The 26,739-nt window shown below is 41.7% G+C and overlaps 1 protein-coding gene across 1 annotated transcript; it reads left to right on the top strand.

Annotated features, from left to right (window-relative positions):
* The first annotated feature begins 2,099 nt into the window (after positions 1-2,099).
* Positions 2,100-24,475, top strand: CRLF2 (cytokine receptor like factor 2). The gene is made up of 9 exons (XM_063127676.1): positions 2,100-2,103; positions 3,223-3,349; positions 9,673-9,839; positions 11,418-11,554; positions 14,182-14,332; positions 15,801-15,918; positions 20,820-20,904; positions 22,519-22,626; positions 24,324-24,475. Exons 1-9 carry the CDS (start codon positions 2,100-2,102, stop codon positions 24,330-24,332), a joined length of 906 nt encoding a protein of 301 aa, XP_062983746.1. The 3' UTR covers positions 24,333-24,475.
* Positions 24,476-26,739: the final 2,264 nt, after the last annotated feature.

Here is a 26,739-nt window from a genome sequence, read left to right as displayed (position 1 = left end):
GTTGTTAAGGCAAGAATTCTGATGGAAAGAAAGGATGACCCTGGGCAAGGTTGTGAGCCAGCTCCAGGCACTCTTGGATGAAACTGATTATCTGGATCCATTTCAGTTGGGTTTCAGGTCTGCCTTTGGTTTGGAGACAGCTTTGGTTGCCCTGCATGATGACCTATATTGGGAGAAAGACAGAGGAAGTATGATTCTATTGATTCTCCTTGATCTCTCAGTTGGTGGCCCAGCTAAGGCCCTATCTGAACTGGGATAACCTGGCTTCAGTTATCTATGCTCTAGTAACCTCCAAGTTAGGTTACTGCAATGCACTCTACATGGGGCTGCCTTTGAAGACGGTTCAGAAACTGCAGCTTGTGCAAAATGTGGCGGCCAGATTGATAACATGGACCAGAAGGTTCGAACATATAAGACCGACTCTGGCCCACTTGCATTGGCTGCCTGTATGTTTCCGAGCCTGATTCACAGTGCTAGTTTTAACATGGCTTGGGACCACAATAACTGATGGAACGCCTTTCCTGACATGAACGTACCCATAAACAACATTCAACATCTAAGCTCCTTCTCTGGGTGCTTACTCCAAGGGAAACTCGGAGGACAGCAACAAGAGAGAGAGGGCCTTTTCTGTTGTGCCCCCCCAATTATACAATGATCTTCCCCACAAGGCCCACCTGGCACCAACACTGATATTTTTTTGGCGCCAGGTTAAAACATTTCTCTTTTCCCAGGCATTTAGCAATGCCTAGATTTGTATGTATGTATGTATGTATGTATAATGTATTTATTTCACTTATATACCACCCCCATAGCCAGAGCTCTCTGGGCGGTTTACAGAAATTCTGTAAAGCTGTTTATAATTGTTTTAAATGTATGTTTCTGTGTATGTCTTTTATTTTTAAATTTTGTGTATTGTTTTTAAGTGTTTTAATCTTATGTGGCGCAGAGTGGTAAAGCAGCAGTTTCTGCAGCTGAAACTCTCCCCACGGCCTGAGTTCGATCCCAGCGGAAGCTGGTTTCAGGCAGCCGGCTCGGGTCAACTCAGCCTTCCATCCTCCCGAGGTCGGTAAAATGAGTACCCAGTTAGCTGGGGGAAAGGTAATAACGGCCGGGGAAGGCAACGGCAAACCACCCCGCTATAAGGCCTGCCAAGAAAACGTCAGCGAAAGCTGGCGTCCCTCCAAGAGTCAGTAATGACTCAGTGCTTGCACAAGAGGTTCCTTTCCTTTCTTTTTTCAAACCACCCAGAGAGCTTTGTCTATGGGGTGGTATACAAAAGTAAATCCTCCTCCTCCTCCTCCTCCTCCTCATCATCATCATCATCATCATCATCACCATCACCATCAGGCTCATTATATATTGTATATTGGGAAATGTAACAAATTTCCTGCAAGAAAAAATCTTTCTCATAACTCTTCCTTTATGATTCTTTCTTTATGATTTTCATTTTGTCTTATTTATTTATTCTTTATGTATTTTGAAGGTTTATACTTCAGAAATGATTATCAAGAAAGCTCACAAGAAACAGGTAACATAAAACCCAAAAATTCACATTTACTTCAGTTTTACAGTCCAAGACAATTGGCAGTTGGAGTTGAGTGTTCTTTCTGGCAGGGAGCAGGGAAGCAACTGAGCCCTTACAGGCATCTCATACACCAGCTACAGACAGTGTGGTAAAGTCTGTTGAAAACCATTCAGAGACTTCATGGAATCTACATTTCTGTCAAGTCAGATTTGAGAAAGCCCAAGACCTTGATTCTGGGCTGAGAGAAGAAGTTCTGGTGAAAAGGAACAAGTATTTCAGAATTCTTGATATTGGTGCTGAAATCACACTGATCAGAGAGGATTTAATCACCTCAGCATATATAAATCCCCAAAAGTCAGTAAAACTAAAAGCAATCAGAGAGGGTCAAATGAGATTCCTCTGGCCGAGGAGGATGGGAAAGGAAGGGATATACAGTGTGGGAGTGAACTCAGACCAAGATGAACCAATTATGGGAACAGGAGAATGGATATATTTTGTCACAAGAGGTCAAAAGGGTAGAGATGCAGTGGCAGGCTTGGACACAATGGGCGGACAGACAACACATTAACCCATCATGGGTAAAATAACCCATAGGTTCCCAGGGTGGCTTATTTGGGGGAAATAAGCCACTGTTGGTGAGAAAAAGAGCTCAGAGATGACATGTTAATCCACCATGGGTTTCTCGGGAAAATAAGCCATTGTGTGTTAGAGTTTCATCTGAACCGAGTTCGTGAGACAGGGTGACAATGTAGGAGCCTGAATTTTAGAAAGAAAGTGCTGAACCAACTGATTTATCAGAGAAGGGGGCAGGGAAGCAGGTGCAAAGCTGTTATCTCTCCCTATCAAAGACTTGAGTGAGGCAAATGAATTTAAACAGGAGGTACAGAATGACAATAGATGACAAGATCTTTTACAATCAATAAGAGATCAGGCCTTACCACAAGAAATCCACTTACCACTGCAAGAATGTGAAGATAAGATATTGGCTAGTCTGCTCACCACCAGAACAGCACACTGCCTCCCTTGACGAATGTCTCGTGGACTTTGTGAGAAAGAGTTATCCAGCATACAGATATACATGTGGAGAGCTCCTACACTCGAGGAGTCTTCCTGCCCAATGAGGGTGCTTCCCATGAAGCTCTGCATGTTCATTGAATGTGTGGAAGGTCTCGGGTTAGGGTTGGAAGGCAGCTGGAGGACCATTCCTGCTGTGTCTGGATCCTCCTCTGGATCCCTACTCAAGGTTCCCCTCAATTTGGTGCTTATTGCTTGTGACAATAGGGTGTGCCTGAGCACACCCAGCACACCCCTTGCACATGCCTATGTTCAAAGGATTGTGTGCACTAGGGGTTCCTTGGTTATTTTTCAAACACAGATCCTTATGCTGTCTTGATGTCCTTGCCCAAATTTCCCCTGAGTTTGGGCAGAGGCTAGCTGAATGACACAGGCATGCCATTAGAAAGGTAGCATCCAGAATTCTGTTGAATGCATGGCTAATGCTTTGGAGCCCCTGGGATCCACACTTTAGCTTTTCATGTTTGTTTTTATGCACAGAATTGTAGATTCTGTAAATGTATTAGCATTTTACTAGTGCGGTATGTCATAGAAATGTATAGATTTAGATGATCTAAATGGGATTAGATGATAAACTTTTATCTTGCAGCTGTAATGTTTTCTTTTTCCTTGCAATCTTTCAGATTCAACAGATTCCAACATTAAGTGTTCTACAAATTACACAGTTAAAAATTTCAATGATGAAATGATGGAGATCTTCTGGGATGTTAGAGAAAAAATTCCTGACATAAACGTGACAATGTTTTATTCGTAAGTACTGGTAACTAGACACCCACTGTTTTCCCAAAGATGCTTACATGGTCCTCCTCCTCTCCATGTTATCCCCACAACAACCCTGTGAGGTAAGTTAGGCTGAGAGTTAGTGACTGGCTCAAAGTCAGTGAGCTTCATGACTGAGTGGGGACTAGAAACCAGATCTCCCGAATGCCAGTCCAACACTCTTTATCACTACACCTTACTGGCTCTCATGGTTCTAAGTTTGAATGCTGTTGATTCCTTGAAATGGAAGGCAATAGCATTCCAACAGATGTGGCATTGGTATGCTCTCCTTCCTTCCCCATCACTCCCTTTTATCAAGACCAGAAGGAATTAAAACATGAGAGAGAGAGAGAGAAAGGCATCATCAACACTATTGCTTTAAAACAGTTTATAACAGTAGTGACCACTGTTGGGGCCCAGGACACACTGCATATACAGTTTTTAAACTGTTTTCAAAATGTCATATCCTGCTTGGTGTAGATCTGGCCAAAGAGATAAGCCTTACCTTACTTTCTGAAAACTCAAAAGTGTCGAACATTGATTTGGCTTTCTTATGACATGCATATTCATCTTCAGTTCCATGGTGCATAAAGGCCACACACAAGTTTTGCGATGTTGGTTGAAAATTCTGTGTTCTAAACACTTTCATTAGTCTACAACCTTAAGGAGAAGGGAGATGGTGGTGAACTCCAAGCATTAGGATTGACTTTACTAGACTTTCTCATAGCACACACTTCCAGTGTTCTATTCAGATGGCAGAGGGATGGTGAGTACTAGAGCGTTCCTTTCTGATATGGTAGAAGCAGCAGCCCATTTCAGAACCATGCTTGAAATGAGTTGTACTCCTAAATGATTTGGCTAAAATTGGTGGAGGTGGGGAGGCAGGGGGCTTGTAGAGTTCCTTAAGGGTTCCAGTTTGAGCATCATTTCAGACATTTTACAATGTGTACAATGAATTCACATGGGGAATGCAGACTGTGCTCTCCAAATATGAACATTCATTCAATGATTTCTCTTTTCTGCATGTTCAGCAACTCCTCTTTTATCATATTGTCTGTCTCATAGCTCTCTTCTCCCTGGGTGTTCATGGTAAAGAAATGCCTTGCTTACATTCAAATCATGACTTTGTTTAATCATCTGTGAACCCTAAGCATACTTTCAATCCTAAATGACTGTTTTATTGAACTGCTTATACCTACCTTGATTTATTTTGCTGCAGAATATTATGTTGGTCAATGTGGGCAGGAATTGCTCTGTTCCTTGCTTTGAGCCATTTATATTGTCTCATATTTATGCATAAGTTCCACATTTAATTTAGCTTTTTGCCACAGAATTCTCTATAAGCCAGGAGACCTATGGAATAGCTGCTAACCCCTGCCAGCTTCCACTTTTGTTGACTCATGTTTGTGGTAACCTGGAAATGTGAGCTGCTGCCCTCATATCTGGAGATGCAAACTTGATGTTGTGCAGACTTTATACTGTTAGTTTTACCCTACCCTGTGCCTGCTTACCCTACCCTGTGCCTGTTTGCATTCTCTTCCCCTCCTTATTGTTTCATTATGATTTTATTAGAATGTAAGCCTATGCGGCAGAGTCTTGCTATTTACTGTTTTACTCTGTACAGCACCATGTACATTGATGGTGCTATATAAATAATAATAATAATAATAATAATAATAATAATAATAATGCATTCTAGGTGTTCATATTCCCCCCCCCTTATTACAAAAAGTATCTGTCTTACTGTAGAAGCAAAGCCCCCTAGGTGTAAGAATGTTATATGGTAGCCTGAACAGGGAGATCTTTAGAAGGCTACATGATGTTGACATCCAGACAGCAATGGACGTCATTGCTGGGAGTTGTTCCAACATGATCTATAAAAGTATTATTACCTTCCCAGGGAAGGTCCCCCCATACTTAACTTCTGTCTCCACATATGAGTTGAGATGGCTTATGACTTGGTGCAGACTGAATTCACTCCAGCTGATGGAGGTGAAGGCATGCTATAGGTCCCACCACAGTGTAAAAGCAGATTGCCCAGCCAGCTCTCTCAAGGCAGAAGATATGATACACTTCCTAGCAGAGTGCCCATTGTACACAGAGCTGAGGAAGCAATATCTTGAGCCCTTACTTGTTGAGTTCAATTATTAGGGCTGTGCACGGACCCCCCGCTCCGCTTCACTTGCAGATCCGCCATTTTTGGAGTGGGCCGCTTCGCCCCGCCCCTGCTCCGCCCACTTCCGCTCCGCTCCGCTCGGAGCTCCGGATCCGGATCGGAGCTCCGTTTTCCCCCCCATAGGGTTGCATTGAAAGCTAAAAAAGTAAACAACTTTTTTTCTGTTTAAGTTAGAAACCTCATGTTTGGCACCATGACACCTCATGGGAGTATACACACGCACGCCAAGTTTCAAGGGAATCCCATCATCCCCTGATTTTTGGCGAATTTTTGAAAATCGGGCACACCATTCACACCCCTTTCGATAGCTCCGTCAATTTGCATGTTAGAAAGCTCAAACTCGGCACCATGATAGCTTATCCACGTGTCCACATGGACGCCAAGTTTCAAGGCAATCCCATCATCCCCTGATTTTTGGGGAATTTTTGAAAATCGGGCACCCCATTCACACCCCTTTCCATAGCTCCGTCAATTTGAGGTTTCCGTTAGAAACCTCAAACTCGCCACCATGAAAGCTTATCCAGGGATACATATGCACACTGAGACTCAAGGCAGTCCCATCATCTCCTGATTTTTGGGGAATTTATGAAAAACCAACACCCCTTTCCATAGCTCCGTCAATTTTGCATGTTAAAAAAAACCCCTCAAACTCACCACCATGAAAGCTTATCCAGGGATACATACGCACGCCGAGACTCAAGGCAGTCCCATCATCCCCTGTTTTTTGGCGGGGCTTAAACCTGCAAAATTTGGAACTTCCAAAACTCCAAGTGAGCGCAGGAAGGACTTCTCCCCTGAGTCAAAGCCACACACACACAACATCCCTGCGAGGTGGGCAGGGGAGGAGGGAGGGAAGGCAGGCAGGCATGCAGCTGGCATTTCTGGGGGCATAAGGAAGTGAGCCAAGGATAAGCCAGTAATGCATATAAAATGGAATAAATAAACAAATAAGTAAACAAAGGAGGGGTGGAATTAAAAGCAGCAGTGTTGCTGAATAAACAGCAAGAAGAACTTTTTAAAAAAAGGCTATATCTGTCTTTTACCAGCAATAGGGGGACGTGCCTGGGGGAGAGGGAAGCAGCTGCCAGTTCAGCTCAAGAAAGCCATTGCTTCACCACGAGAGCTCTAAGAAGTAAACGCTCACTTCAACTCATAATAGACATCGCTCCACCACTAAGAAGTAAACGCTCACTTCGACTCATGATAGGCATTGCTCCATCGTTTTACTCTCTTTGGAAGGCTCTGATGGCCTTCCAGTACAGGAGAGAGTGGGGGCACGTCCACGATGAGATGCCCTAGGGGAGCTCATTCCCTTGCACCACATCTTTTCAGTTGTTCCCCAAAGTTAGGGTGGGTAGCAGTGCTGTGTTTCTATCTTATTCTTGGCTTAGTATATGATTTCAGGTTGTGTTTGTGCATTTGGTGGGGCTACTGTGTTAAAAAACACTGGGAAAAGTCCGTTCAGATTAAGAAAGAGAAGTTTCCCAGAATCCCAAGTTACCCATTTTGCCTATGCCCTCCTCTAACTTTGGGATCATGTGATCATGACCGGGAGCTGACTCTGCCCCTCAGCCCTTTGAAAAAGGTATTTTTCCCGCCGATTTTTAAAAAAATTCTAGCGCGCGACCCGCACCACGCAGAGAGGTGAGCGTAGTCTCAAAATGACCCCCATCCACGACTCTCCAAGCACAAGAATTTTCAGAATGATAGCTTAAAAATCAACCCAGTTATCCCCGATTGTTTTCCTCAATGCAATCCTATGGGCGAAAACCGCCGTTTGAGCTGCGCTGTCCGTTTGTTGACCCGATTTTTAAAAAATTCTAGCGCGTGACCCGCACCACGCAGAGAGGTGAGAGTAGTCTCAAAATGACCCCCATCCACGACTCTCTGTGCACAAGAATTTTCAGAACGATAGCTTTAAAATCAACCCAGTTATCCCTGATTGTTTTCCGCAATGCAATCCTATGGGCGAAATGTTTCAAGATGGCGATCGGAGCGCTCCGCCTGAACTAGGAGCTCCGAAAAATGGCCACTTCTCTTCGCCTTGCTTCTAGGGGTCCGCGGTCCGCTTCTACTCCGCCTCTGGGTAAGGCGGAGCAGGCCAATCCGCTACTGCTTCTCTGCTCCTAATCGGAGCGGAGCACATGCCTATCAATTATATCTCCTCTGCAAGCATAACTCTATCACTATTGGCTGGCACAGATTATTACACGTCATATAGGACTGCCAAGTTTGTCAAATGGGCTCTGGAGAAACAAAAGTCACTGGCAGCCATAGAAAACTAAACTTATTAATATAATATATCAGCAAATATTGTCCAGGATTAAAAGATGTTTTAACCTGCTCTTGTTAGCCATTTTATTAACATTTTGTATTTTGGTATTCCCTCTGGTGTGAGGAGTATTTTATTATGTTTCTATATGCGCATGTCCTGACTGGCTAATAAGCAATAAACTGTTGTTGTTATATGGTGGCAGAAATTCGGTAGCAGGAGCAGCCGGAACATCTGGAGGACTGGGGAAAAGGACTTAACAGCATTGCCATTCCCTAGCATTTTCCTCTTGCAGCTGTCAGCCTCCTTTTGAAGGGAGATGAGCGAGGGAACTGTGAACCATTCCATCTGATGAGAAGACCCTGGTATTTAAGACAAGGTGCTATGGCACCTTGAAATGCAGCAAGAGTGGGGATGGGAGAGAAATTTGTGCAGTTCTCATTTTAATGCAAATGTACCTAATTTTGCATCACTGTGCAAACTCAGTTATCCTTCAAAATTCGCACTTTTCCAAATTTTTCAAAGGAGCTGTCCAATCAAAAAATGCATACAAAATTGTGTATATTAGCAAAAATAACAACCAGCAATTTATTGTATTAGAACAGTTGCTTGCACAAACATGTATATTAGACAAAACAAACACCAAAATGCAGGGGAAATATACACAAAAAATGGTTACAAAGTTTCATGTGAACTTGAAATATTTTTTAAAAAGTTTGGTATGAAATTATAAAGGGAACTGGAGAAATTATAAAAGATGAACTAAAGTCAAGATTGGAAAAATAAGAAACTGAAATTCACAGATTCGTTGCAAGAGTGCCATTAGCAGCAACAGTTGGCTTGCCTTTTTTGGTTTGTTTTACTTTGCTAATGATTATTTTTCTTTGTACTTATATAGTATGTCTGAATTTGTTACATTTTTAAACACCCCCTCCCCAATTTAATGTTGCATTTTGATTAGCTGATGTTTGTTGTGAACATCTTTCGGTACAGTCAGTAAAAAGCACCATATAAACTAAATAAGACTAAAACCTAAAGTAACATTTGACTAATAGCTCCACTAAGTCAGAACAGTGAAGCATATAAAATCCCGAAGGACTATTGTAGATCTTCAGTTGGCTTACTAAAGTCTTGCAAAAGAAGGAAGCCTTTCTTTTATTAGAAAAGCAGCTGTATTTGGGGGGCTGGGGAAGAATGTGATATTTTCAAAGAGCAGCCAAAATGGAATTGGAAAACAAAGGAACAACCATTATAATATAAAAAGGATTATCCTAATAAAGTTCAGAAAAAATAAGGAAGAAAAAACTGTTGATAGATGAAGAGACACAATTGGTTCTTGAACTTGGGGGAAATGAACAGCCCGCAGAACTTTGTTACAGAATAATATAGACAGCAATACAATATATTTTAGTTGAAAATTGCTGCAGATTTCAAAGGGCAGACAGAAGACCCACCTGGATAGGAATTCCCTCTCATGTGTATAGGCATGGAAATGGATTATCCTCCATTAAAGCATTTCAAAACACCCAGGGTTGGATTTAGACTTAGGCCTTAGCTAGACCTAAGTTTTATCCCGATTGTCCCGGGATCATCTCTGTTCATGTAAATGTCACACAGGATATCCCAGGAGCAGGCAGGGATGACCCCAGGATGACCCCAGGATAAACCTTAGGTCTAGCTAAGACCTTGGTTATACTTCCAGTAGACCCATTGCAATCAGTGGGACTTCTGTTAGTCATGGTCAACTTAAGTCTTATTGTTTATTATGGGTCTTTTTTTAAAAAAATGGCTCACTCTGAATCCAGAACGTTGCTTTTAATAAAGGCAATTTTGTCACATTAATTAGTGTCACTATTTCAATTGCAGATTTGATGAAGGCGAATGGAAGCAATGCCCCCAATATATACTTGACGAAGGATACAACACTGCATGTCTCTTTCAGATTGAAGGAGAGGATTTTCAGATTTCTATCAGGGATACAAATGGGACAAAAGAGCTCTACTCTGGTGATATGGAAGATAGCTCACTGTTCTGTAAGATAGTATATATTATTAGCCTAGTTTATCACATGTCAATGCCTGGCTGCTATTACCAAAAACGAAAAATAAAAGCACAAATATTTTTAAACCCCCCCCCCCCTAAATCCTATGAATTCCAATGTTGATTATTATTTGGACATACCCAGGGCACTTGAATATTTGCCTTCTTTCATGGATGCCCAGTGATGATTGACTTCAATATTTTAATATTTTTATACTGTGGTACTTCATATTTGACTGATAGTTGTTATGCTATAGTATATCCAGTTGGTTTCAAACGTTCCACTTGTGTCAAGGATGAAAAGGATTCTGACACAAAGCATTCAGATGAATGTTCTAAAACAAGGATGGGGAACCTCTTCTGGTCTGAGGGCCATTTTCAATTTTGAGAACCTCCTGGAGGCCACATTCCACTGGTGAATGTGGCCAAAGGCAAAAAGGGTGGGCTAAAAATATAAAAATATCAGCATATTTTAGTTTAAAGCTCTTACAGCCATTATATAGGCCTTAGGGGAGGCTTTTCAGCCTTTTTAAATGGGGGAGTGCAAAATCTGAAAAAACATCAAATAATGGCCAGAGGAAAATGGATGTGACCAGGAAAATGTGTGTGACCATTTGGGCAGCCTTGGAGGGGCCAGATTGAGATCCCAGGAAGGCCGGATTTGGCCCAGGCCTGAGATTCCCACTCAGTTCACGTGAAACACTTTTCGGCCTTGCCATTGTTTGTTGTGTACAGATATACCCAACGTTTACCTGTGGCTGCTTATGGCTGAGGAAAATCAGCAACAGTCCACAAAATGTCATTCTGAGAAGCTTGCTTATGTTCTGTTAGTGGTGATGGTAGTGGTGAGACCCATGACATGCTTCTAAAGAATCCAGAATTATCCAGAAAGAAGTATGAAAACACTGGTACATCGTATTTGACAGTCTTTAAGGCTTGGCATGCAATCTTATTTAAGATTTGATAGTATTTAACAGTTAGCATCTTACAGTATTTTTACTATTATAGCACATGGTAAGTAACGTGCAACCGAGGCTTTCCCACCCCCATTAGAAAGCCTTATGTAGCCTGCCAAAGTACAAACAACCGAGTTGCTAACAAGTCAAAGACATTCAAATATTACATTTGCTGCAAAACAGTCACATTCAAAGAATTGTCTTCCTTCAGTAATTTCTAATGGGGAGAAGGCCTCTGTGGAGGAAGCGGAGCCACACAAATGTTTTGTTGTACAAATCTGCTCCTTCTGTTGAAATGGACGGGGAAGGCTGTGAGGAAAGGAGCTCCAGGCACTGGACTCTAGATTGGGCTGAATAGCTTCAAATACCTCCTTTATTCATGTAGTGTTATATTATGGGTGTGTGCTGTGTCCCCACATCTGCTACATTTATGTATACAATGTAATATATAAATGTTTTGATGATTTAGGTACATAGAATGCTGTATTGTACAAGAGAAGTGAGCCATCTTGGAGGATCAAACTATCAAGCATGACAGACGTGTTATGAATAATTATAACAAACTCACTCATAAGTAGAAAGAGTGTAATTTCCTGTTTGATTTATCTTCACCAGTCCAACCCAACCCACCTGAAAATGTAACATTTCAGTGGGCAGATGAAGAAGTAACCATAAAGTGCAAGAGGCCTATATATCAAAGTTGTATGGATTTGGAACTTCAGTACAAAAGCAGATTTGATCAAGTTTGGCAGGTGGGTAGGTGGCAGATGCAATTTTCTGTTACACAGAGAAAAGTGGAGATGGAAACTTGGAATTGGCCTCTTTTCTTCTGCAGGACAGAAATAAATGAATTTTCTTATGAGGGATTTTCCATCAGATTTCGCATTCATGTACATTTGATGAACCTCCTGGTAAATTTACCTTCATATGATAACAGCAGCAATAAAGAAAGCTTCGCCTTGCAAAATGTTGTCCCAAACCCCATAGGAAATGATAGAAGTTCCACAGGAACAGGACTGAGATCATTTGGTCCAATTAACCGAGTCCTACTCTGGCCTTGAGGCTAGAGGCATCTTGAGATAGCAGACACACCGGTAGTTCAACACAACGTGCCACTTCAGCATGGCCAAATGGAGTTAGACACAGGCCTGGTTCAGACAACACGCTAAACCATGCTGCTTAACCACAAAATTAGCATGTTGTCTGAACCAGGCCACACAGTTAGAGCACAAAAAGAAAACAGAGTTGTTGACAGTGTCATTTTTATTATTATTGTTTACCCATGCTACAGCCCCTTTGCAAGCAGCATTAGCATATCAGCAAAGCTTTCCTCTGGGCGACAGCCTCTTTGTATGCCCACAATTCCTTGCACATGGGTACAAACTGCTTAAATGACACGTTAGACTGCTCTTTCAAAGTAAGTGCATCAGCTGTGCCCTGCACCTCACAAAAATTAGGTCTCCCGCCATTCCACCAATGAGAGAACAGTACTTGGTATTTCATGGGCCATTAGTCTTCTGTTTCATTATGGTCATTCTGACTGGCTAAAAGCCAAGTTCCTTATTTGCCAGCATTATTCACAGCCTAAGAAGGAAAGACTGTGAGCAAGAAAGGCTGCTAGTAGGATGTCTTAAGTAGGTAGCATTCCAGCCCTAGTCAAGAAGCGATCTCTGGTTATGTTTCCAGCCAGCTACTGCCCTGCATTTACTTTTGAGGGTGAACATGAGTGGCTACTTAATGAGTGGCTACTTAATTGCTCCAGGGATATCTGGACGATGCTCAGTTCATCAGTTCATTTCAGTCAGAATTCTGATCTGGCTATGGAACCCAAGTTGTGCTTGTTGTGAACTTGCTCAACAGATCTCCATTTCACATTGTCAAGAGAAATGATACACTGGCCTTAGCTAGACCTAAGGTTTATCCTGGGATCGTCCCGGGGTCATCCTTGCCTGCTCCCGGGATCCCCTGTGTGTCATTTACATGAACAGGGATGACCCTGGGACAATACCGGGATAAACCTTAGGTGTAGCTAAGGCCACTGTCTTATCTGATCTGCAAACTGTTTTTAACACAGCAAGCCATGGAGTGTTGTTGGCTGGCCAGCAGTACTTAGTAAGTGAGCATGTCTCTGGTCTTGACTGGACTTTTTCTTACCTGTCATAGATGTCCCAAGGGTTGCTAATGAGTTATTGTTTTCTGTTAAGGGGTCTCCCTTGTTGAGTCCTGCAGGGTTTTATTAGCGTTGTTCAGATGTAATGGTCACAGTCTGATAGATCATGATTTATAAAGCTAAGAATGAGCTTTTTGCCAGCTTGCTTCCTCCTCACCCCTCCCCTTCTTCCCTCCTCTGCATACTCAGCTTTGAGGAAGTTACAGTGGGTTGATAAATCAGTTTCCGGTGTCATCTGTATTAAGTGCTACTTACCAGGATACATAAGCAGCACCTAAGCCATGGCTTACTGGACCAAAATGGTTACATCTAAACCAGGCCAATATTTTGGTTCTCCTCTTCCATGTATGTATGAAAGTTACTCAGCATAGTTGTGAGGAGTTTGGGTGTGCAGGATCAACAATATATAGAGTTTGCTCAGGTCTGCCTCACTGTAGATCTTGGTCCAGTAATTTTGGTTAACACCCACTGTCTGACCATGGATAGAGACAGATTTGGGACTGATGCAGAATACCCAGCTGAAGTTTAATCCTGACAAAATGGAAGAAATCTTTGTTGCCAGGTACTGGGGTGCATTCTTCAATCACTTATGGAGTTTGTTCTCACCTGGGCTTAGATGGACTGCCTTGCGGTATAGCTGGATTCTACCTTGTCGCTGGATGTTCCAGTGGCAATAGTAACTGGAATCACCTTTCCCCAATTACATTTAGTGACAAGGTTACAAAGTGGTTGGTTCAACCATTGTAACTTCAATCACTGACTTTTGAGTGGAACTTACCCCCACAAAGACAGTAACAGGGGGGTTATGCATTGGGATCTGAGATGAAGCAAAAGCAGAAAAGAGAAAAAGAAAATACAAAGAGAGATAAGACGGAAGAATGTTTTATTCTCCAAAAAAAAAAAAAAAAAAAAAAAGAAATGTGAGAAGTCTCAATTGTATTTGCATTCAAAATAACATTTCACCAGTCAAAATGTAATGTTTTGAATCATGGAGGAAGGAATTAAGACATAAATGAGATATAAAAGGGACAAAACAGAACATTTAAATACTGGCAATAGACAGGAGCAATAAATACCCATGGTAGATATAAATATTTTAAAAGCCTTTGTTGTATAATCTTGGTTATTACTGTATTCTATTACAATAGCCTAGAACAGGAAAATATACATTGGACAAAACTATTAATGATTAACATTCTTGCCATTTAGTCTAGGGAAAACAAATGCTGCAAGATTGAAATCCAAGGGATTGATCCAATGATGTGCTACTCCTTTCGACTCAGGCTGAAATTCCCTTGCGGTGTTTATAAATTCAGTGAATGGGGAGCAGAGTCATTTTGGAAAAATGGCAATTCCATAGGTAAAAAATATTGTTTTGATGACACTTTGGCCGGATCTACACTACTGCTTTAAAGCACTTTATAACAGTTTTATACTGCTTTAAACCAGTTAAAGCGCTTTATAACTGTTATAAAGCGCTTTAAAGCAGTAGTGTAGATCCTGCCTATGTAATACTACTTACCTCTACTGCTTATCATTTATTTTGTGCTCACAGTATGGTATGTGCTGCATGGAACATAGAAGTGGCTGGCACAGAGACCCTAGTTTATGATCTATACTCGCACATGAAGGAGCTCGTACTTGAGATTCCTCCTCTAACTACTTGAACGGTCGGGGAAGGGATGAAGCTCCTTGTACCGGTATTCAGAAGAGTCAAGCAGCACAAAAGAGGTCCAGTGGTTTGGTGTACCATTGCTTGACCCTCTGCTTTCAGAGATGAAAAAGAGAACAGGATTTAGGGCAGGTGACTGGGTCAGGAAAGGTAGAAAATGATCAGGAGGGAGGGAGGGAGGGAGGAAGAACTTCCCAGCTCAGGTTTTGGCAGCAGCTTGTGGAGGTGAAGAAGTGGGGGCAACATTAACAAATTGTTATTTATTTATTTATTACATTTTTATACCGCCCAATAGCCGAAGCTCTCTGGGCGGTTCACAAATTATGGGATGTTCTTCCTGGCGATGCAGATGAGAAGCTAGTTTCTGGCAACTCCCTACCATTAGTGCGTGGGATCACAATAGGATTGTGACCCTGAGGTAACTTAAAGCCTTTCGACATGAGGCATTTATTGTGTGGTCATGCTTCCTCACTCATGGTAATTTGCAAGTGCTTTACACAGCGTTGTCATACACCAGGGCTTTCCCCAAGTTTTGCAATCATTTTAACAGTGTGTTGTGTGTGTGTGTATCTAGCAAGAAAAGTTTGGTATATTCGTGAACGGTGGTATTTTTACAATTCTGCTGTACCACAGTGCTGCCTAGTGGTTGTGTAATGGAACATATAGAAAAGCAGAGAAAGAAAATCCCTGGGGAGGGGGGAAATGTATGAAGGAGCCAATCCAAAAGGAGACCGTTTTGCCATAATTTATTCCTTTCAGTGAAAGCATAATCAGGCAGCTGTGTGATGGTTTGCTTTCAACACATATATAACACCTGTTTTTCCTATTCCTGTGAAGGTCAGCTTTGTTGGAATTGTGCTTAATTATAAATGGGATATAAGGGATTTATTTTTATCACACAGGCAAGAAAACGTCACACCAGTATGTGTGAAAGCAAAATTCTTCTCTTTCACCCTATCATGAGCATACCCCACTGATACAAAATTCTTCATTACTGTGAAGTGTAAAAGAATGGTGGTCTAAAGATGTATATTTTAGTACAGCTCATCCATATATATTTATATAATTGCTTTACAAATGAAAAATACGCCAAAATGTGCTTTAAAGAATCTGATGTTACTGCTTTTCAACTTTTTGTGTGTGTGATGCCTCTTAGAGTCCTGTGATAGTGATGACTCCAAACCTGATCTAAGTATTGTCCCCCTTTTAACTTTGGCGATGGCTGGCCTCCTGATACTATTCGTTTTTCTGCTGTGTATTTGCAGGTTGAAAAGGTAAGTGTTGGCTTTTTGTTTGGGGATTTGTTTGTTTGTTGTACAGTTCTTTTTTGACTTGATACTGACCAATAGGGATGACTAAGTGGATAAAGTGGCAGTTATGGGAACTCTGGGGGAAAGTGACCATGTCATACTTGCGTTCTTGATTTTAAAGGAAGTGTAGCCATACACGTACTCTGGATTTTAGGAAAGCTGATTTTAATAAATTCAGAACAATGGTAAGTAAGGTCCCATGGCAAGTGACCCTAATGAAAAAAGAAGATGGGTGGGAGTTCTAAAAAAGGAAATTTTAAAGGCACAGTTACAAACAATTCCAACCAGGAGAAAAGATAGAAGACAACAGAGGAAACCAATGTGGCTCCACAAAAAGCTTAGAGATGACCTGAAAACAAAAAGGGATACATATAGGAAGTGGAAGGAAGGCCAGGCTACAAAAGAAGAGTACAGACAAGTGGCGCAGAAGTGCCGAAATGGAGTCAGAAAGGCTAAAGCTCAGAATGAGCTGAGATTAGCGAGGGATGCTAAAAGAAAAAAGAAAAGAAAAAGCTTTCTTCGGGTATGTGCATAGTAAAAGACAGAGGAAAGAAATGGTGGTTCAGCTACTCAGTGAGGATGGCAAAATGATAACAGATGACAAAGATAAGGCCGAAGTGCTCAATTCCTACTTTGGCTCAGCCTTCTCTCAAAAGAGGGTCCATGACCTCCCTGGAGAAACTGAAATACAAGCCAAAGTGGCAAGATTGCAGCTTGAGATTGATAAACAAATGGTCAAGGAACGCCTAATTACTTTGAATGAGTTCAAATCTCCAGGGCCCGATGAACTGCATCCTAGAATAATGAAGGAGCTAGCAAAAGAACTCTCAGAACCACTGTCTATTATCTTTGCAAAATCATGGAAGACAGGCAAAGTGATGGATGATTGGAGGAGGCTAATGTTGTCCAAACCTTCAAAAGGGGTGAAAGGAGGAACCTGGGAACTACAGACCAGTTAGTCTGACATCAATCCCTGGGAAGACATAACATTCTGATTAGCAACTAGCTAAAGGTGGGCTAGATGGGACAACTATTAGGGAGATCCATAGTTTGTTAAAGAATTGGACTCAAAGAGTGCTTGCTTATCAATGGTACCTTCTCAAGCTAGAGGGAGGTAACAAGCACAGTACCACAGGGCTCAGTCCTGGGCCCAGTGCTCTTCAACATTTTTATTAATGACTTTGATAAGGAAGTGCAGGGAATGCTTATCAAATTTGCAGATGACACTACTGAGTGGTGGCCTAAAGGTTGGATGGTAGGGATGGTCAGATCAGTCTATTTTTGGTCAATGCCAGTTTCACAAGTGTTCTTTTATTTATTTTAGAATATTTTTTATAACACTTGTCATTTTAAAAATTCTGAAGTGGTTTGCAACAAATTATAAAACTAAACATCATTATGAAAACACAACAACATTGATACAAGTCTTCTGTGATTTTTTTTTTAAAAAAAGCAACTGTATGAAAATTCTCATTTGAATTGTATGTATTTTTTCACTAAAATCCATATTTTTGTACACGTTTTTTAGCCAAGAACTGCATTGTAAAATTTGGAGCAGTGCACAGTCTAAAGCATAGCTGCATTTCAATGTACACATTAATCTGTGAATTGCTTAAAAATGCAGTCCAAACAAAATTCTCCCTCATCTTTACTGGGGTACAGGTCCTCAGGTACAACAGCTTACTCTTCTCCATAGCAGTGAAGGACAGACATTGCCTTACATGGGAGTATGTAAAGAACATACATGGTGCCAAACCATATCCCTGGTTTGAGCTGGGATGGAAACCCTCAGATGTAGGCTCCCAGTTTTGAAATTCTGAGAATACCTCCAAATGCATGCTGGAATCTGGGGCAATCAAATCCATCACAATTTGAAAAAAATTATTGTGTTGTGATAGGGTGAGAAGGTGTCAATATTCAGAAAGGAAGTATTTTCCACTCAGGGCAGAACAAACAAGGCTGGCAATGGCAAAGAGTCCACAAAAGGAATATTCACAATCTAAGTGTTACCCAGAAAGAGGATATCTTCTACCTACTCAGGGCCTGGTGTGGCTTCCATTCATTCACAAAGGATAAAATTTAAGCACTGTATTTGAAGTAGTTCCATAGCCTACCTGCCCAGCCTTCTCTGACAAGGATGGGGTATAGTGTGCCTTTGCTTTGGAGAAGAGCTGCTGTTCTACAGATCCTGCTTCTTTTAACGATGAGCATTTCACTAATATAAAAATATTACTACGGAAAAGCATGGCCATATGGTTAATTTGTGAAAGGGATTCCATTTTATGGGCGGAAATTCCTCAGCTTCAAAGCTGGTTGCTCAGATCATGAGTTAAGCAGATAACTTTCATTTTTTCCCCAAGTGGTTTTTGTGGTCTACATTTTAGCCCTCTTTACTTTGGAAGGTTTTGATGGAAACAATGGGTGACATTTGGGCATTTTTTGTAGTAGACTACAAAATATTAAAAATATTAATGTTCAAAAAATAACTTTTTTAACTTGATGATTGCTAGATATACTTTATTATCTTCAAAGTAATTGGTTCATTGCATATTAATATAAAATGTGTTTTGTAGGGGGGAAAGTAGTTGGCAGTGACATTTGTTTTTATATTGCAATCTTAATCATTTTTTATTATGGCTGTGCACCCACCCACCCACCCACCCCGAACTGGTTTGGGTCGATCTGACCCTCCCCTGGTCTGCTCTGGATCTGGAGCGAGATCCGGAGAGCTGGATCGAGATTCGGACCCCATTTCCCCCCTTCCGCAGCAGATGGTGGAGGCAGGTAAGTGGGGAAGGGGGGACAAAATGGGGGCCAAATAGGTCCCCTTACCCCTTTACCTGGCTTCGCTGTCTGCCGCTGCATGGACCATGGCAGTGGCGGGCGGCAGAGCCAGGTAAGCCCCCTCCCCCCTTATCTGGTGCCCCTGCTGCTGTCACTACATGGACAGCACTGCTGCCGCAGCCAGGTTAGCCCCTCTCCTCCCTTACCTGGCTCTGCCACCATTGCCGCATGGACCGTGGTGGATGGGGGAGCCAGATAAGCTCCCCTCCGCCACTTACTTGGGTCCAGAGTACAAATATTGCATCTCTCCTCACAAAACATACAGTGTTGCTGGAATGACAAGGTTTTGTTTTCTGTGCTTCTTTTCGTTTTTGGAGCAGTGGCACTCACTAACTCTTGACAGTCTTTTTAGGTGTCTCAATAGTTGGTTTGATAATGTGTATGCAGAAACACAAATCTTATGGCGCTTCACAGTTAGTTCATTGTCTCTTGACAAGTTTTCTTCAAGTTGATTATGCAAGTTGTCATAGTACAGTTTACTGCATTTAATAATTATTTGAATTTGGCTCAATTCATTTTCAATCAGTTTTTTACCTGTCTTGTCACAACTGAACTTCCAACTGAATAAATACTTGTCTTCCATGGTTAGTTTTGGTCATTCGATTAATATATATATATATATATATATATATATATATATATATATATATATATACAATAATAATAATAATATGATCTATCACTGCCCCTTTTCAGCATGTTGAGGGAACCGCACTAGCTATCAGGCCAGGTTTAAGGTTTTGGTACTAGTGTACAAAGCTCTAAACAACTTGGGATCAGGATATCTGAGAGAGTACCTTCTCCCTTACCAACCTGCCCAGTTACTGTCATTAGGGGGCATGCTCCTCGGGGTTCCACATGGACCTATGCCCTGATTAGAGTCTACCAGGAGAAGAGCCTTTAGTGTGGTAGCCTCTTTTGAATTCTCTGCCCCTGGAGGTCAGGCAGGCACCAACACTGTTCTGCTTCTGGTGCCTCCTGAAACATCTCTTTTCCAGGAAGAATTCCTTAACTGAACAGCCACCATTTTTATTGGTACTCTGCTTTAAATTGAACAATTTATTTTTGTCGTTTTACTGTTTATTCCAATGTTCACTGCTCTGGCATCTATTTTAGAAATGGGGCATATTTATTGGGTGCTCATGATCCCACACTCACAATAGTTTGCAGTTGCTGTACATGACATTCTCTTCATCCAGGGCCTATCCCATCCTTTGCCGTCATTTTTGTGACTTTTTGTATTATCTTGAAATGGCAGGATGAAAGCCTAGTGTAGTTGTGCAACTCCACTATACCACAGTGCCACCTAATAGTTGAGTAATGGAAAATATAGAAAGGAAGAGAAAGAAAAACACCAGGAGGGAGAAAATCATAGAATCATAGAATAGTAGAGTTGGAAGGGGCCTATAAGGCCATCATGTCCAACCCCCTGCTCAACGCAGGAATCCACTCTAAAGTGTACCTGACAGATGGTTGTCCAGCTGCCCCTTGAATGCTTCTAGTGTGGGAGAGCCCACAACCTCCCTAGGTTGAAGAGTGCTATTATGTCTCCACTTAGCCTTCTCTTCTCTAGGCTAAACATGCCCATTGCTTTCAGTCTCTCCTCATAGGGCTTTGTTTCCAAACCCCTGATCATCCTCACTGCCCTCCTCTGAACCCCCTCCAGCTTGTCTGCATCCTTCTTGAAGTGTGGTGTCCAGAACTGGATGCAATGCTCAAGATGAGGCCTAACCAGTGCTAAATAGACGTGGCCTAACCAGTACCTCGCACAATTTGGAAGCTATACTTCTTTTAATGCATCCCAAAATAGCATTTGTTTTGTGTGTGTAAAGGACCCGATCTTAACCCCACAAAGAATCTGGAAGCAGGAGCCTTGGTAAACTTCATGTAGAAAATCTCAAATTGTCTGCTTTTGCTTTTAAATTGTAAATATTTTTCGGGTAAAGTCTATTTTTGGAAAACGGGTTTCTTCTTTTCTATCATACATTTTTATCCTAATCTTTTAAATGATCTTTTTACAGAATTAGGAAGACCCTAATGCCTGTTATACCAGACCCCAAAAATATATATACTGAATTGTTCAGTGATCACAATGGAAACTTTCAGGTAAGGTGCCAAAGATTTTCTTGAAATTTCTTTCTGTAAGAGTTTGATTTTCTTCATTTTTCAAACCTATTTTGATAGGTTGATTCCTCTGAAATATGCATGCTTTCTTATGTGCTCAGCAACACTTTTGCTATGGTTTGTATAACACACACACACACACACACACACACACACACACGATTATGTTATTTTGAGATGAAGGCAAATCTAGAACCATAGATGTATCTTGTTGGGGGGAAACACAACATCAGCTTTGCTATGTTTTGGTATCTGGTATGGTATGAAGGACTGGGCTGATTCATTTCCATTGTTTTGAGTAAGAAACTGAGTTATGAATCAGGAAGATCCCCATTCAAAACTTGTTTCTACCATGAACTTACTAGGTGGTCTTAGGCACTCCAAGCCATGGAGGCCACCTGAGCTACCAGCAACAAAGATGAATCTAAGAGAACTCCCAAATGACATATCTGTCTTTCCAAATTCCCAGACCTGGGAACCACCAATACACAGAGTTTTTGTCTTATCAGGATTCAGCTACAGGATTATTGGCCCTCATCCAGGCCATTATAGCATTCAGACACCAGCCCAGCACCTGCACAGTCCCACCTGACTTTGATGGCAGAGAGAAATAGATCTGGATTCCATGAGAGAGGGATTGCACCCAACTCCAAACAACTGTTGACCTCAGCCAGTGGCTTCATAGAGATGTTACACAGCATGGGGGACAAAATGGAACCCTGCAGCACTCCACCCCCAGCTTAATAGACATAGAACTGAACAAAAGTCCCCCGATGCTACCCTGTGGAACTGACCCTGCAGGTAGAGGTGGATTCACTGTAATGCTGTGCCTCCAACTTAGGGTTCATCTACACCAAGCAGGATATTCCACTATGAAAGTAGTGTGAAAGCGGTATATAAAAGGCAGGAGCCACACTACTGCTTTATAGCGGTATTGAAGTGCACTGACAACTGTTGGGGCCCATTGACACATACCATATACCACTTTCATAGTGCTATATACTGCTTGGTGTGGCTCCTGCCTTTTATATACCGCTTCCATACTGCTTTCATAGTGGAATATCCTGCTTGGTGTAGATGAGCCCTTACACTCCTGAGCCTTAAACTGGTTTCACACTAGGGGCTCATCTACACCAAGCAGGATATTCCACTATGAAAGTGGTATATAAAAGGCAGGAGCCACACTACTGCTTTATAGCGGTATTGAAGAGCACTGACAACTGTTGGGGCTCATTCAGACATACTATATACACTTTTTATACTGCTATATGCTGCTTGGTGTGGCTCCTGCCTTTTATATACCGCTTTCATAGTGGAATATCCTGCTTGGTGTAGATGAGCCCTAGGTCAGCCTTGCCTAACCTTGGGTTTGCAGACAACATGGTCAGTGATCAGGGAAGATGGGAGTTGTAGTACACTAGAGACTATCTCTTCCTTTTTTTTGGTTTCACGTAGTGTTCTTCCCTCATCATTTTGACTGGAGTTGTAGTACAGCAACATCTGGAGACCCAAAGTTAGGGAAGCTGAACATGCCTAGTAGAAATAGCTGCTGATTAAAAATGATAGTATCTACATTTCGACTTTTTTTTTTAAAAGGAATGGATTAGCAAAACCGAGAATGCATTGGTTCAAACAAAGCTGGAAAGTGTAGAAGAAGAATGTATAATTGAAGAGGGAAAAGGTGAAGATCTCCAAGTAGGCAAAGTAAGCTTTCTTAAATGTCAAGCATGGATTGAGGTGGGCTTGGGCTTGGGCTAGGGAGCCCTTAATGCCTGCTTTCCACTCTTTATGAGCTGTAGGTAGATATGCCATGTTTTAAGACTTTATGTGTGCCAGTAAACCAATGTTGGTGTTCCAACAGTCAGAAAAGTGTGGAAAATGAGAACCCACATGAACAAGGGGCTGGAGCAACTCTTCTGTGACAAAAGGTTATAATGCTTGGGGCTTTTGGGGTTAAAGAAAGGCAAATAAAGAGGACATGATAAAGATATATAGAATTATGCATGACCTGGAGAAAATGAATCCGAATAAATTTTCTCTGTCATGATACTAGAAATTGGAGTCATCCAATGAAGCTGAATGGAGAGAGATTCAGGACAGATAAAAGGAAGTACTTCTTCACACAGTGCATAGTTAAACTATGACATTTCTACCATGAGATGTAGTAATGGCCACCAACTTTGACAGCTTTTAAAGGGGATTAGACAGATTCATGGAGAAGAAAACTATCAATGGCTACTAGTCATGGTAGCTATATGTTACCTCCAGTATCAGAGGCAGTATGCCTCTGTGTACCAGTTGCTGCAGAACATGAGTGGGAGGGTGCTATGTGCTGCTTGTGGGCTTCCCACAGTTACCTGGCTGGCCACCACAGGGACAGAACACTGGACTAGATAGGCTTTTGATCTAATCCAGCATGGCCCTTCTTATGAGATCTAGATTAGCCATAAAATTGATGCTGTTGGGTTTAGTGAAAGAATTTGAAGCATACAGTAAAGAGGCATTAAGGCACTATGTATTGTTGGCATCAAGTCAAGTCCTGGCATGAACCCCCGTGGTATACTTGGGTAATTGCCAGGTGCTCTGGCAGAACAAGCCAGGGTTCAGTCTACCCACCATTGTCCATGCCACCATAAGATTCCCACTCAACCTTGCTGCTGTCATTTGGGCTGTTCATTTAGGCTCCAGCCACCAGTCACTCATCCCAGACATGCTTATCTTATAGTGGGTGATAGCAACACATTTGGATCTGGGCCAAGCCACTGCTCAGCTTCAGTGGGCATCTTATCAAAATATGTTGATGCCAAAATACGATGCCAGGCTCCTATTGGAGCTAAGCGTCACCTTAGCTTCCATCAGAATGCACTGCTGCCACTGGGTAAGCATGTACGGGGTGAGTGGTAAGTGTCAATGGCAGCAGTAACACTGCTTGGGGCCCCAAGTGGTGGTGGTGAGTGATGGCAATGCCAGATGGGGCTCTGATGGTGGCAGTGGTCCAGGTCTGTGCCAGGACTCCCATAGCAAGACTATGCCAAAGGTCCACTCAAGCTTGGTGCTGGACCCAGCATTAGATATTAGATGGTAATAGTTGTTGGAGGTTGTATCCTGAACTTGCAATGAACTATTGGGGGAGACATAGACATAGTTCATACATTCAGTCAGGAACAACAATGAAATAACATGATGGTGGAGCAGTGCCTACCCTCCTCCGCCACCACATAGATCATCTCCTATGTGAACCAGGCCTTACCCAGAGTGGCTTGTTAACCACCTTGAACAGCCCAACAACAAGCCATGGGTATGAGGGGTATTTCAGCACCACATCCAGCTGAATCTAAGAACCAGAGTACAGGATACTTTCAGCCAATCAATGTTTTCTCAAAATATGTTGATTTTTGCAGTGTTCTTAAACTAGAAACCAAGAAGATTCGGTTTGTCTGAAGGCAGCAGACCTTCACAGGCAACATTTGTGGCACAAGACGGACTGAAGCAACAACAGATCAGTTCCCCGACTCCAACCACCTGGTTTTGCCCACACATTTATTTCTGACCTCTCTCCAGCCTGCTGCATGTGCCAGTTCTGCATCCTGTGCCTAGAAGACTCTGAATGTTAAATAATATGTTTTACAAAGCAGTAAGGGTTGTAGGAGTGGTAGGAGATATGTAAGTAATCATTTGAGGAATATATTGTAGAGGATTTTGAATGATAACTCATGCATGGAATTGCAAATGCTAAAGAGGTGCCTTCTCAGGGAGATAGTGCACAGCTGTGCTTGCTTGCTTTTATACTGACTTAGTAGATGCCGTACATTTCAAAATGAAGAAACTCCAATATTCTATTCTTTGCTTGGCTGTAATCCTTTAAACAAGAGAAACACAAGAGAATACCACAAGAGAGGAATGATGCTCTCTTCACACTGGTACATATCTAGACACTGCATTGTGACACAGAAGAGTGTGCAGTTTATACAGGGTGTGAATACACAGTTACATTTTAGATTTGGATAAGTATAATGGAATCAAGTCCCAGGACAAGCTTTGATGTGGACGAACTAGTCTATCTCTGTGTTCTTCTCTTGCAAGATATTTTCAAAACAAATTAGGTGTGATCCTCTTCTTTTCTACTGGACTGGGCTGAACATTGAGAAGCTATTCCCTCTCTCATCCCTCCTCACCCCATTGCCTCAAAATCATCTGAAATTTTGCCTTGACTGTGAGATCTAATTGGTCCCCGATAAATACCTGTCTACAGTAACAAAATAAAAGCACTTGGGGACAGCAAGCGTTGCATGAACTGGCCTTCATTCTTAAAGAGCAAGAAGAAAGGCCCATGAGAAATCCATGCTCGTTTTTCATTACTCCACAATTTAAAATATATAAGCCATTACTCAGGGTTTACAAAACTAAAGAGCAAAAACCATTTTATTCATATAAAAAGAATTCTCATGTTCCTCTAAACATGCTGCATGTATTCAGACAACTGATTACAAACTGTAGACCCAGTTGGTTACATTTTCACCGTTAAATGCTCTTAAGGATTTTTGCAATATTTAGTGTTCTGTTCAAGACTCTCCAACCAGGTGCAGTTTGGATGTTTTGGTATCCCCCATTGTCCAACCCTCTAGAAGGATTGCTCATTGTAAGGGCTGAACATGAAAAGGCGCACAGGTGTATCAACCAACACAGATGGTAATAAGAAGTTCTCATCTCCAGGTAGAACTGGGAAAGACTCCTGTCTGTGGCACTGGAGAGCTGTTGCCAGTCAGTCAGTGCAGGCAATGGTAAAGAAGACAAACCAATGATCTGAGTTAAAATGGCAGCATATTAACAGCTTGGTGCCTAATAAAAGATGATTGATCAAGAATGAAAAAGGAGCAGATCCAAGAATAATTCTGATGTAGTTACTCTCCCTGAAGTGATTAGGCGTTTAGATGGTGCACCCGGAGTATGCCAAAGTTAAACTGGGAACCCTAATTCCCTTTCCTTCTCTGTATATTATAATCACCTTATCATGAATTTATCACATTGCAAATGAATATTAGAAACTGGTCTCAGAGGACTTATAGCCTGCAATCTCCTTCCCCTAAGCTTGTATGTTTTGCTGACAAACCCCTTTCTGAGTGACCAAAATTGCTATCGCAATGGGGGTGTTCTTAGCGCTTTTAAGGTCATTTTGGAAATGTAACTGTACAAAGTGGTAGCCATGCTTTGATAACAGAATCAAGTGGTTTGAAGTTATGTCATACTGATCCATAAATAAGAAAACATTTCTTTTGTAGAAAAATGAGTCAGTTGCAGCTTTAATTGTGATTAATTTATCAGACACAAACATCAATATATATATATATATATATATATATATATATATATATAAACACCATATAGATATCAGACAAAGGTGCAAATATCTTTGTGTAGGGTTTTCAAGCCCCCCCCCCACTCTGCTGTGCAAGACAATAAAGAGTTTTTCTAAGTAATCCACAAAGCTTTATTCAGCAAATAAACATCTCTTTGCACCTGAAGAAAGCTTAAACACTAGGAACTTTCCTCTAAGCTAACACTTGGCTAACTAAGTGAGACGATTGTCCTTTCAACAAAAGGGAAGATCTTTTCCCTGAGTCCCTTTAACTTCAGGGAAGATTTCTCTGAAGAAGACTTTGGCGATGAGCTAGCCGAGCTGATCGCCTCTTGCTTTTAGTTCCGCCTGTTTGAACCTGTAGCAGACTCTGCAATCAGTAAACACTGAAGTCCCTTCCCCGTCTGAGGATTGCTGATTTCCCACAGACTCTGAGTATTACCGTTTTCGCTGATAAGGTA

This window comes from Elgaria multicarinata, chromosome 5 (genome assembly GCF_023053635.1).
Source record: "Elgaria multicarinata webbii isolate HBS135686 ecotype San Diego chromosome 5, rElgMul1.1.pri, whole genome shotgun sequence".
In the NCBI taxonomy this organism is placed as follows: Eukaryota; Metazoa; Chordata; class Lepidosauria; order Squamata; family Anguidae; genus Elgaria; species Elgaria multicarinata.
Note: the sequence above shows the minus strand (reverse complement) of the source record. Positions and strands in the feature narration are given on the sequence as shown.